At 42.1% G+C, this 13,285-nt stretch overlaps 1 protein-coding gene across 1 annotated transcript in view; it reads left to right on the forward strand.

The window, feature by feature from the left end:
• SEMA3G (semaphorin 3G) overlaps positions 1 to 13,285 on the forward strand; it is a 78,874-nt gene that overhangs the window by 36,516 nt on the left and 29,073 nt on the right. The window contains exons 3-4 of the mRNA XM_033140661.1: positions 1,053 to 1,115; positions 10,487 to 10,606. Coding sequence (XP_032996552.1) covers positions 1,053 to 1,115; positions 10,487 to 10,606 — 183 coding nt within the window. The remainder of the gene's footprint in view (positions 1 to 1,052; positions 1,116 to 10,486; positions 10,607 to 13,285) is intronic.

Genomic DNA, 13,285 nt, shown 5'->3' on the forward strand with positions numbered 1-13,285 from the left:
TGCTCTTCTCTAAGCCCCCATTCTGTCTTGTTCTTGTCCTGATTCTGCAGCTTTTCATTTGCCCCCAACTTTTTATATCATTGCTTCAAACTTGTTACTCTGTTCTACATTCTTGTAGGTCTTCCCTTCCTCCACCTTTCTTCATTTACCATCTTTACTCCTATCCTTGTGCTTCTGAGCATACATAGCCATGGCATGCCGTAAATAATATTGTGGAGATAATTAAATAGTAATAATAATGCCATGTGATCTTAAGGCACTTTCGAACGGCATTCATCCTGATTGGTTTGTAGGGATATTAGGCAACAATGGCTGTTTAAGGAGCATTCATTCTGATTTGCTTGCCAGAGAGGTTAGATGAAGTGGAGACAAAGCAAGCGTTATCCCACATTTTCCAATGCATTTCTCTGCCATTTCCCTTATCACAAAAGTTTTGATATTTCTGGGGAGCAGGTTTGTTGCATGATGCCTTCTTCCAACTGTGCAACTTGCATTTGCCAGTATGTGATTGAATCTCACCTGAAAATAGCCATGGTCTGGAAGTGAACTGATTCATTTTAGGCTTTTGTTTGTTTGCTCTGTCTCCTGCAAAGGAAGCTTATTTAAACTGCTTGATACTGAGGAGTATTTTTTGAGTACAACAGAGGTGAAAATGAGCGCTGCAGCTGCCTGCCTGTGGTGATGACTTGTATTGGCATGGGACAAGCAGAAGTGTATTGGCATGGGACAAGCAGAAGTGTTGATGAGCCCTAAGTGATAGACTGAATGAGCTTCATGGCTGAGGGGGATTTGAACTCAGGTCTCCCGGTTCCTAGTCTGACATTCTAACCACTATGCCACAATCGTTCTCATTCTTTCAGGGAAAGTCTAAGTACAGGACAATTTTATTCCTGGCAAAAAGTACAAGCATAACAAGGAATTTAGTTGTTTGTCAAATAGCAGGAAGGAAGAAGACCCCGCACCAAGGATTTTCTTCTCGGCCTGAGGAAACTCACTCCCCAGTGCCATGTCCTCGGAATGTCTTGCACTTACGTTTTTGCCTTATGTTGCAGATCTACTGGCCACCACTCCCTGGACAGAAAGAAGAATGCTTTCGGAAAGGAAAAGACCCAGTGGTAAGTCACCCTGTAAAGTATCCTGATTAATTTCCTATGAGTTTCGGCACTGCTCTGATGACATGTTTGAAATGAACCTGCAACTTTTGGGGAAAAGGCAGGCTGCATCCTTTGCTGACATCATCTTAATCAGTTCATCCTACTTCCATTTGGGGCAACTCCTCTATCCCTCTTCTAGCTTGTTCATGCTAGAAACAGGTTTGATGATAATCCATTCTTCTCAAGGGATCCAGGGAATTGCAGCTCTGCTGAGTCAGTCTAGGGATAGCTGACAAAGACTTCTTAATACCCCATCAAATGTCAGTTCCCAAGATTCTTAGTAAGTCACCTTGGCAATTATTATATAACACTAATAAAAGTTTGGAGAACAGAAGGCTAGAGGCATAATACATATTCATGACTGTAATAGAATGGGACGCTGGTGATTAGCATTCATAACCTTGAAAGAAAAGTTAAGAATTGGGTTGTTTTAAGCTCACTAAGTATGTGACATTTTATTAAGATTTTATCACATTTTAATTATAAGAAAACTTGCCAGTTTTAATGAATATAGATTGGGAACCAGTCCTTCAGGCACCGTGTTCTTGATGTGTCCATACATAAGCACCATATCTTTACAGATTTTACTTGTTCAGGCTGTTAGGAAAAAAAAGCTCATCACATGGGAAGGTGAGTAGCTTGAGGGACAGTTCATTGTTTAGCTCCTACCGGTTGGATTTTGGAAGCATTCCCATTGATAAGTGCACATGAATATGCTTTGTTGCAATGAGTCATCCATGCAGCTTGTAAATTGCTTTCAAATATATGGGGTGGGGTGGGGGTGGGGTTATAGAAAGGTGAGTGATTACATGTACTGTATAAAGAAATGGAACTTGCTTCAAGGCTCTTTGTTACATTGTTTTGGGAACTGAAATCTTTTGTGTGTGTGAAAGTGCAATTCTAATTTGAGAATAACTGCCCAGGCATCTCTCTCTGCCCCCAGTCCCATCTTGATACCATATATCTGAAACTGGTCCCCACCTGTACTTCAGTATTCATCTGTCAAGTCAAAAAGGAAAATAAAAAAAGAATTTGTTTTATGATACTAGGGAATAAATACAGGTGAAACTCTAAAAATTAGAATATCGTGGAAAAGTCCATTTATGTAAGCAATTGTTTTCATTAGCTACTGGAGTTTAATATATGAGATAGACTCATGACATGCAAAGTGAGATATGTTAAGCCTTTGTTTCTTATAATTGTGATGATTATGGCGTGCAGCTGATGAAAACCCCAAAGTTGAAATGGTTAATTTGGGGTTCTTATCAGCTGTACTCCATAATCACCACAATAATAACAAATAAAGGCTTGACATATCTCGCTTTGCATGTCATGAGTCTATCGCATATATTAGTTTCACCTTTTTAGTTGAATTACTGAAAGGAATGAACCTTTCCACAATATTCAAATTTTTCGAGTTTCACCTGTATATTGTACTGTATGGTCCAGTCTTCCCCAGCTAAAGCCAAGTTCACATATCCGCTCACTGCTAGATGCATCAGTTAGCTTACATTTTTAGACACAATTGTTTTTGCAGGCATGGGCAAGTGGAAGACTTCTTCGGGAAAGAAGAATCTTAAACAAGCAGCAGGAAACTTCCTGCAGTTTTGGGGTACCAGTTATATGTGGGGTATCACACACTGAACTATCCAGGGTGAAAGAGACTGACAGTCTTTTTTTAAAATATTATCAAATTTTCAAGCAATAAACATAATCATATCAAGAAAAATACAAGTGCATTAAAAAATTCAGAGAACACAATATTTGTAAAGCATGTCGTGTAATCTTCCCATATCACAGATATTGTCACTGATGCATGTTACAAAAGGATATCTCATTCAAACATAATATGACAAGTTTCCCATCTCCAAAGTTAACAAACTACAGGAAAGGCTGATTGGAATAACCGTTCTTATGAAAAGCAGAAGAAAGAAAACGTCAACCTGCTGATATCATCATTACTAGAACGATGGGTTAAACAGGCTGCCAAAATCCTTGGGGGGGGGGGGGTGGAGTTCATATACCAGATGTATATGAACTTGGGTAAAAATGACCAATGTGTTATTGGGCTAAGTTTGCTTCCCCCTCAAGAGACATTACAAGGGAGATATGATTACATAAGGAAAGCTGTGCAGAATCAGACCAACTGTTCACCTGGTCCAGCATCTTACTTCAGCATCGCTCTAGATTGATTGTTCTGTCAGCACAAGCTTTCCAGCTTTCCAGATGGAACAATCTCCCCTGTCCTCCCCAATGCCTCGTTCTGGGTGTTCTCCCACCCCACAACCCAGCTTCAGGGATTAAAGGGGGTTCGGGGGGGGGGAGGAGAGCGGGACAGAGACCCAGAGTTCTTTGAGGGAAAGAATCTGCTTTGAATGTGCTTTAAAGGTATAGTGTGTATGGTGACTACACTACCTGATAGACCATCATTTCCTGCATGAAGATGCCCACATATCATCAGGGGATTCCAGGACATCTCCTGCCCTCATTGGATACATTCAGATGCCAGGTTAAACAACCCCACTTGAAGGTGTTGTGTGTGTGTGTTTAAAAACCATATATTGTGGTACTGTTCATTGTTCTTGCTTTTTTGTTTTATTTTCTTACTGCTGGATTGTGTTACTTTTGTTTTAAGATATTTTGACTGCAAACCACACCAAATACCTTATTTGAGTAAACATGGGATATAAATGTTTTATACATAAACAAATACATATGTGGTATATTTATATTACTTTTCTCATAGCTGCAGTGTTTTCCATTCCCTTACAATGCGGGTGGGAAATCTTTTGGTTCTCCAGATGTCATTGGACTACAACTCCCATCAGCCCCAGCCAACACTGGTCCAGGTGGGGGATGCTGGACATTGTAGTCCAGCAGTATCTGGAGAGCCACAGGCTCCCCCACCCTTCCCTTGCATATCTTACCCTCACCAATGCTCTGTGAGGATTACTGGGAGGGAACTGAGGTTGAAAGACAGTGGATGGCCCGCAACAATCCACTGAGCTCGCGGTTCAGGATTTGCACCCAGGCCTCTCAGTCTGACTAGGCAGCCACTTGTGTGGACAGAGCCCGGGAAAAATGTTAATGGGAGCTTTTCCCGCAGGGCTCCTTGCTTTCCAGCTACGCCTATTCTTTACATATCACTTCACAGTCACGCAAGTAGTTACTTAGAAAACATGCTCTGAGACAATGGGGACCTTGAGGGGCCTAAGAGGGGATCTGAACCCCTTGCTGACAGTCCATCCCAAAGTAATTGCTCCCAAGAGTGGCCATCACTCACTTCGGTTTCCACATGTTTATTTTGCAATCTGTCACCAATGGCTGCAGCCTTTGGGGTAGCCTTTTAAAATTCCGGCTCCTTGCTATTTTAGTGGTTAACTTTTGCAGAAACAAAGCAGGGAATCCTCTGAAATGAAGCATTTAGCTACACTGAAGGGCACTACAGTATTCGGGCTCTTAACATGGGAACTTGACCCACGCCACACTGCAGGGAACAGAGCAATGGAAGTAGTCCTTAATTATAATGCCTTTTGGGAATACACTTACCGCCAGAGGTTCAATTATCTTACGGAAGTCAAATGCCTTTGCTGGCGCCGTCCTGCAAAGGCACCCGACTAGAAGGTAAGCGTCATTGCCGTCAGCCATTCTGCCTGTTGGTTATACTGAACTTTCATAATTCATCCTCATCACTGCACTGCGAAGGTTACTAGGAGGGAACTGAGGCAGACAGACAGTGGCTTCCACAATGCATTCCACCAAGTTTTGTAAACTGTAGATTTCTGTACTTTATTTGATTCTTCTAATCGATAACGCTTTGTGACTTTGTTGACAACACTGCCCGTTCCTTTTCTTTTCATTATTTATTGCCTCTACGAGCCAGTACATGACACCCAGGCATTATGCCCTCATTTATAACCACTGGTTGCCTCTTCTCCCTCAGTGCTCCATTGAACACTGAGAGGATCTGGAAACTAAACATTATGAGGAACAGTTGAGGAAGTTGGACATGTTTAGCCTGGAAAAGAGGAGATATGATAGACATCTTCAAATATCTAAAGGGCTGAGCAAGCTTGGTTTCTTCTACTCTGGAGGGTAGGACCCAAACCAATGGATTCAAGTGACAAGAAAGCAGATTCTGACTAAACATCAGGAAGAACTTTCTGACACTAAGAGCTGTTCAGCAGTGGAACGGACTCCCTTACAAGGGGGTGGACTCTCTTTCATTGGAGATTTTTAAGCAGAGGTTGGGTGGTCATCTGTCATGGATACTTTAGTTGAGATTCCTGCATTGCAGGGATTTCGACTAAATGACCCTTGGGATCCCTTCCAACTCTACGATTCTTTGATTCTAGGATTGTAGAATAGAGAAATCAAACCAACTGACTGAGTGAATGCCAGTTACCACAACTGGCTGCATCATGGGCATAACATTTTGCATGTCTGTTGACTGATAAGGAGAGGGACAATAAGTATTCCTTGTTTTCAGGTGCTACTTTTGGATTCCCCCCCCCCCATTTAACTCTCGTGCCCTCTTGCCTGAGAAAAACCAGTTGCTCCTGAAGTATGCTTGTAAGACTAGGAGTGTCAGAAGGCTTCTCTAAGCACCATAATTCAGCTAAATGGAAACAGAGATTAATCATGGTTGACAGAATTAAATAGACTCATTAGAACTCCTCATGCCACTAGAAAAACAGTAGTAGTAAATGCTAAAAGAAATGGAAACAAGGACTTCAGAGCCAACTTTCTTATTATAAGGGGAGGAGAAATGGGTGTATGAAAGCAATTAGATTATCGGCAGTGAACTCTGGTTGTTTATCTGGACTAAGGACCTTGGTAATTTGATGCTAAACTCCTCTATTTTGGTTTAGCTTAACATAGCAAAAGGAATATTAGGACTCCATTGGAATATTGGTCTAGTGTTTCCAACCTTAAGCTTAAAAATTTGAACTCTTTTAAAATCACTTATTCCTTTTTCATGCCACAAGTTATTAAAATTTACATCATGGAGGCACTTATCCTGCCCCATTTCCAGTATTTTCATTTTTTGTTCCTATTCCCCCCCCAATATGTTAGAAAAAATGGCAATCCAAGAAAGAAGTCAGGATGTGAGAGGTTAATTTATGACTCGTTTTTGTACAAAAGGTGCACTATCTGAATACTTTAATGTTGTTAAACCTGCCAGCTTTTAATAAATCACAGTTTATGAAACATTTGGAAAGATCATCTTAACACTGCAAAATTTCACAATGTGAGGAAGAATGTATGAAAAACATGAATCGTCACACCTTGTGGAAGTTGTTTTGAGAAATAATGAATTTCTTTTGAACACATTCAGACCTCAATCTTTTTTCCTTGATTGTGATTCTGACTTTTGTGAGTGTGACACTTCCCTGCCATGAATTAGACTTGTGCTTCACTTGCTATTAATCCCTGTATAGTCTTAACTGGGTACCAACTTTGGCCTGGCTTTGAACCCATGTACTAAAAGCAGAGGGTTATGTAACCCATTATTTCATTCCCTTGAGGTTTGTAATTTATTACCCCCCCCAAAAAAAAATTGGTACAGCTAAGATGGATAATCAGAGATAGGATATAGCATGTTCTATTTGATGGGGTGATGGAGAGTAAGAAGGCCAGGATAGGAGTGGGAGTGACTAAGCATCTGTTTTTCTACAGCAATAGATGTAGTTCCTTCTGTGTGTTGTGAGATGGATAGATCTTTAGAGGCCATTGGAATCTGGAGGTGCCTTCAGCAGTCTCCCTGACTTCTCTGTGCTTATCTGCCAATGCTTGCTGCTCCGGAAAAGGGAGCAATTAATCCAGGTCAGACTTGTGAATGGTCATTTGTCATCCTGCTGTGTAACTAACTAAACTTCCTTTTTAAATGACTACTTTGTCCAGATCAAGGTTGTATGTCTCCTTCATTTCCTGCCATTGTCCCTCCCACCACCACTATTACATTTCCCCCTATATCTCTATCAGAATTTGAGAGCAGCTGAAATTAGGTTTCTTGCTGATGTTGGCTTTATACAGTACCTTTCCTTCTTGGGGAAAGAACATAAGGAGAGCCTTGTTGGTTCTGGTCCAGCATGCTGTTTCCCAGAGGGTCCAGCCAGATGCCTATGGATGCTCCTAAGCAGGGCCCAAGGGCAACAGTCCTCTGCTGCTATTGTTTCCCAATATCTGGTATTCAGAAGCATGGTGCTTCTGACTCCGGATATACTAGTATACATCCATCATGAGTAGGTAGCTATGGAATGTTTCTCTTATGAAAAGTTTTGGGATATTTGCAGGAAGCTATGGGCCACACATGAATTGCTACTTACGCCACGTGGCTGTCCTGATAGTTTTGAGGAAGCAAGTTTTGAGACAAGACTTATTTTTGCAAAAGCCATGCTGATTGTTTTCCAGCTAGACTTATTCTTCTGAATGCCTGATGATTGTATATTTAATTATGCTTTCTACCAATTTATCTAGAACAGTTGTAGATATCTGACCTGTAATTTCTCAGATCACCCTGGACTGCCCCCTTTTTTAAAAACAACAATGATGTGTTACTTTGACCACTTTCCATTCTTCAAGTACAGAGGCCAGTCTTCAGTACATATTTTTGTAGGTGATAAGCAATTTTATTTGAGTTCTTTTGAGAACTCTCAGGTGGATAACATCTCGATTCAGTGATTTGTTAGTTTGTGAGACAGGCCTAAAACATCATCTCTTGTCACTACTATTAGCCTCAGTTTCTCAGACTCCCTTCCTGAAAATGTCACTTTAGGTGTGGGTATCTGCCCCATGTTCTCTGCAGTCAAGATAGATGCTAATAATTCAGTTTCTCTGCAATCTCCTTAACCTTCTTTAGCACACTATTTGACTTTTTTATTTTGTTGCCCAACAACTTCCCTAACCACTTTCCTGCTTGTAATATATTTGATTATTTTTATTGTTGATGTTAATGTTTTAGTAATACGTACCTCCAATACCTCTCTCTCTATCTCTGCATTCCTTATGGCATTTCTTTTGGCGATGTTTGTGTTCCTTTTTGTTCTCATTTGGGTAAGACCAACATCCATTACCTAACGATGCTTCCTTATTGCCTCAAAGAGCCAAGTGGAGGTGGATTTCCTTGGTGAGAGGCGGTCTGGAAGATTTGGTGGAGTGATGAAGGGCAGTGAGAGCTGTTACATTTCTGTGTTAAGTGTGAAACACCATATAATGTTAGTTTATAATTTAAGAGACATTCCCTTATTTTAGAAAATTGGCTAACCCTTTCATGCTAAGATGTGGACAATGGCCCACATTCCCATGGAGTTGTTGGAGCAGAGGAATGACCAAGACTGTTGTACAAACTGCTGACAGAATCTGCAGGTTAAATTATGGTTTATGCCAGTCTTCATTCTGTGTTTTATCCTCATTGACACAAAATTATTACATACCAAACTTTAAAATCACATACAGACACAGAGACATGGCCAAATAGCTATCTCGCAAAGCGAGTGTAAACTGGCAATGCTTGGTTGGGGTTCTGTTCTGCATCTTGGTTTCTGATCAATGGTCTGGAGGCAGCTAGTGGCCTCCTGGAACGAACCCAGCACCTTGGCTCACGATCTAAGCTCCCACATTTCATGGAATTGGAAGGAGTCTCAATGTTTGTGCATGCCAACAACCTGTAGCACTGAAGTGGTATTTGTCATTCCCAAACTGTTTGTTCTAGGGCCCATTAATTAATACGGAATCTGCTTTCCTTTAAACTGCCTCTTAGTGTTATTGTCTTTGGAGGCAGAGGGCAATTATTCCCTGTCCTTTTCGAGGAACTCTTTTGCATCGTGTTGCCCTTTGGAGGACATCTGACTCTCAGCAATTTTATTATAACTCTTGGGATTCTAATCATAATTTTATGATTTAATCCATAAATCACGTATATAGCGTTCTTAAACGTAAATAGCTATTAAAGTGACTTTGGTACAGATCAACAGCAAAGGAGTTAAGAATCAAACTGGGGGAGAAGCCTCGTGGATTTCTTTTAAAGATCAATTATTTGACCATTTCATGGTTTGAAGTAGGGGTAAAGAGGTTCTGTGTTGTTGTTGTTTTTAAAAGTTGAAGTATTGTCAAGACTACTTCTTGGAATTTCTAAATAAAGATGCTGTTTCTAGCCCTATTGTGACAGTTTCTTCCTGTTTTCTGCTAACCTAACAACACCGTTACGTAGCATATATCTTGGCTCATACAGGAAATCAGGGCACAAGGCAATATGAAGACCTCACTTCCTGGCCTGAGTTGACCATACAATGGGATGGAGGCAGAGGGGTCACACGTGCAGTCTGATGGGGGAAAGGGCTTGCATTGGCTAGAGGAGAGTGGCAGGGAGTGTGGGATACGTGCCAAACGTATTTTTAAATTTAAAAAAGCAGGAATTTACTGCCCACTTCCACAATAACAAGGAAGGCCTGATGCCTAGCTGGACATAATACAATGGGGATTGGTCATGTGAGCTTGGAGAGAGGAATGGACCGTGTGACTGTAAAGGTATTTGGCATTGTTCTGTGTACTTGTGGTGTGTGGAACCAGATTTTTTGCATCACTGTGGTCCTTAGAGGATTGGAAAACCCTATAGGGTTTACATCTGCATGTGTCCCTTCCTGCTATTTGGATCCTAGGCGTTGGGTGGGGTAAGAGCGGGCGTATCCCAGAGCTCAGCATTGTTACTGACTTTGACCCAGAGGACAATGCTGGCAAGTCCAATATGACACCTGCTTTCATTCTGAATTGTTTTGGTTATACTGCCTCCTTTTCTCCCATAGTCATTATTATTTAATTAGTTAATTAATTAAACATTTTTTAAAATTCCACTCCAGCCAAAAAAGGCTACCAGAATAGCTTACAAATAACACACACACACACACACACACACACCACACAGAAGAGAAGCCTGCTGGATCAGGCCAATAGCCCATCCAGTCCAGTTTTCACAGCGTCCGACTAGATGCTTGTGTGAAACCAGCAAGCAGGAAGAGAGTCCTGCTCTCAGGCTTACCATCTAAAAAAGACATGAGAAAAAGGGGGAGTGGATTATGAGGGAGAAAGCAATAAACAAGCTCAAGTTAAAGTTGTTAGATACAGGTTGCGCTAAGAACCAACTGGTCTCTCAACTGCGTTGATGGAGAGACCTTGTATCCCTTCTCTTCCCTCTCCTGCTGATTAAGCTCTGATCTCAATGTCCATCCTGTCATCACACCCACCTACCTTTAACCAGCTTTGATAATTGCTAAATGTCAATTTCTGTGATGCACGTGAAGCATCATGAATCCCAATCGTCGTTTCTTTTCCAGACAGAATGTGCCAACTACATCAGAGTGCTTTACCCTTTAAACCGGACACACTTATTGGCCTGTGGAACGGGGGCTTTCCACCCAATCTGTGCTCTTATCTACGTGGGACACCGAGGAGAGGTAAGGAAGGATGCCCTTTCCCCCCTCTGTGATAATGTTAGCCCTGCGACACTATAAATGTATGATGTGGGAAGATCTGGCATGTAGAGGAATGCAAAGGCATGTGGTTCCCATCACTGAAGACTTAGAGCAGGGCAGGTGGCAGGTAGATCAGGATCTGCTGGTAGATGGGCAAAAGCAACTCTCAATAGTTTAACAATAGTAAGTAAAAGTTTTTAATGCAATATCTGCCATAGCTGGCCTTGAGCTATTTGCTTATCTCTTAGCCTTTGTCTACCGGTATATCTTCATTCCAGTGTGCTGGCCACTAGGAGTTCTGTGTTAGAACCCCTGGTCTACTGTAACTCAGGCGTAGATTTGTGTCTGTAATACAGCGCACGTTTTATGAGGTGCTATAGGTCATTGACTCCATCACTGAGCCCATATCTTGTGGGATGTCTTGACTGTTCCATAGGCAGGCTGCTGCAGAAGAATATAAGAAGAGCTCTGTGGAATCAGGATCTAGCTCAGCATTTGGTTCCCCCAGTGTCAAACTAGGTGCTTATGGGGAAACAGATGCTGGACTAGGTAGATCAGGAGTTGGGGGATGGGGGGAGTTTTTACAGCCAAGATCTTTACTTGGCCATCCACCCCGCGGGACACTTTTGACAGTCACCTAATGTCATTATGACATCAGGTGACACCTTCAGAGGGACCCGCTGATTAGCGCTGAAAGTGACCCCCTATGATCAGCTGATTGCCTCTGGCAGGACAACTTCAAAGGGCTCACTACAAGCCCCAGTTTATGTGCATTGCTTTCAATTTGGATTCAAACCATGCCTGAAAATGACCATTATTTTCTTTGCAGAGGAAAAAATCCAAACTGTGCCTAGAAATGGACTTCAGAGCAGTTTGCAGTGAGCTCCTTTGAAGATGCACTGTCAATGAAAGCATACCTTCAAACGGGTTTTCTGACAGCCCTTTGACCACAGGAACCCACACACAACCTGCCCCAAATGCACTAGGGAGTTCCCCAATGGAAACTGCTTAGTGCAATCCTACCCATAACATAGAGAGCAATGAATTTGCTGGGAGGGGGGATGAGGACAGGGACATGGGATCATCCTCTCTTTCTCCCTCAATGCATGAGGTTTGAATGACTGGTGTGTATTCTAGGCTCAGGAACTTTCGAGATTTGCATTTCCTCAACAAGCTTTCCCAACCATACATTTATATTGGCCTATTAAATAGAGAGGCTGATTTAAGTGCTTGTATTTCTTTAAAAAGGGGGAAAAACAACACCCTTGTTGCCCAATAAACTGGACTCTTAGTATCAGATGCACTTAAGTCTTCTTGCTGTTATGTGTTAATGTGGCTGGACTTGTGGAATTTGACCAACCTTGTAAGCATCCAGGAAAGAAATGGATTTTGGGTCTATTAATCTGTCAGGCTGATTGATGCTCTACTGTGTATCCGACCCCAGCTCATACGACCTCTCCTTTCTGGTTGTTGTTTTTTAAAGAGAAATCCACGCCCCCTTTATTTTTTGGACACTCACTCCAAGCACATTCTGTTAGCTATTTGAAGGGAAGAAGGAACAAGAAAGATGGCTGTGTAAAAAGAGCGAGAGAGAGCTTAAAACGGGGAACAGAGCCAAGAACCAGGGAAGAGGCAGGTGAAATTGAGATATCAACGACTGTGCTCAGAAGAGAAGCAGCATGTTCTTATTAATTTGTATTAAACCACCTGTCTCTTGGGGGGGGTGGTGTGGCAAACAGACATGAACACCATCTATTTCTCTCCCTGTGCAACAATGCTTGGCTGCCTCATGTGAGAACTACAAGTATGGCTGGCTGGTGTCACAACTGGGAGAGTCCAGAACACCAATTTTGGACTGTGGCTTTATTTGTCTGGTGTTGGAAGCTACTAACCATATTGCTAAACTTCCTACTCTAAGCAAGGAAGGCCATTGTGCATGAGACATGGATCTCATTTACTAGCTCAATCCCTGTGGTTCTTTTCTGGACTGATTCCTGAAGTTGTACAGTCTTTATGGATGTGGACAGTGCTTGCTTCCTGCTGGGATTACACACACACACACACACACACACACACACACACATTATATAAAATATGTGGGTGGCATTCCCCCCCCCCCAAGCTTTTGATTTCCCTCAGAGCCGTTGCTCATAAATCAAGCTGGCCTTAGCAGGAAGGTCATTCAGCTTCACCCTGTAACCTCTCTCACTTGGGAGGATTTGACTCGCAGAAGCTTTTATTGAGTGCATGAGAGAAAGGACCCTTTCAGCACAGCTGTTCATCGTGAACAAAAGGGATGATCGGACTGTCCCTCTGACATCTCACCCCATAACCATATCCGGCAGTGCCTCCCCCCTTGCTAAACACTCATACTGATTTAGCCACAGTATTCATAGCTGTCAACTTTCCCCTTTTCTTGTGAGGAATCCTATTTGGAATAAGGGAATTTCCCTTTAAAAAAGGGGAAAGTTGACAGCTATGACGGTATCGAGAGGCGTACCAAAATACAATCGGGGCCCTGTGCTGCTGCTGCTGCTGCTGCTGCATGTCAGAAATTCAACAAGGCCTAGCCTTGGCCTTATATTGGCCTGCAAACTGTACTGGGGAACAAACCTATTCTTGGGTGTGGGTGGACAGTTGTATGATGAAGACATTTAATTA

This window comes from Lacerta agilis, chromosome 2 (assembly GCF_009819535.1).
Source record: "Lacerta agilis isolate rLacAgi1 chromosome 2, rLacAgi1.pri, whole genome shotgun sequence".
NCBI lineage: Eukaryota > Metazoa > Chordata > Lepidosauria > Squamata > Lacertidae > Lacerta > Lacerta agilis.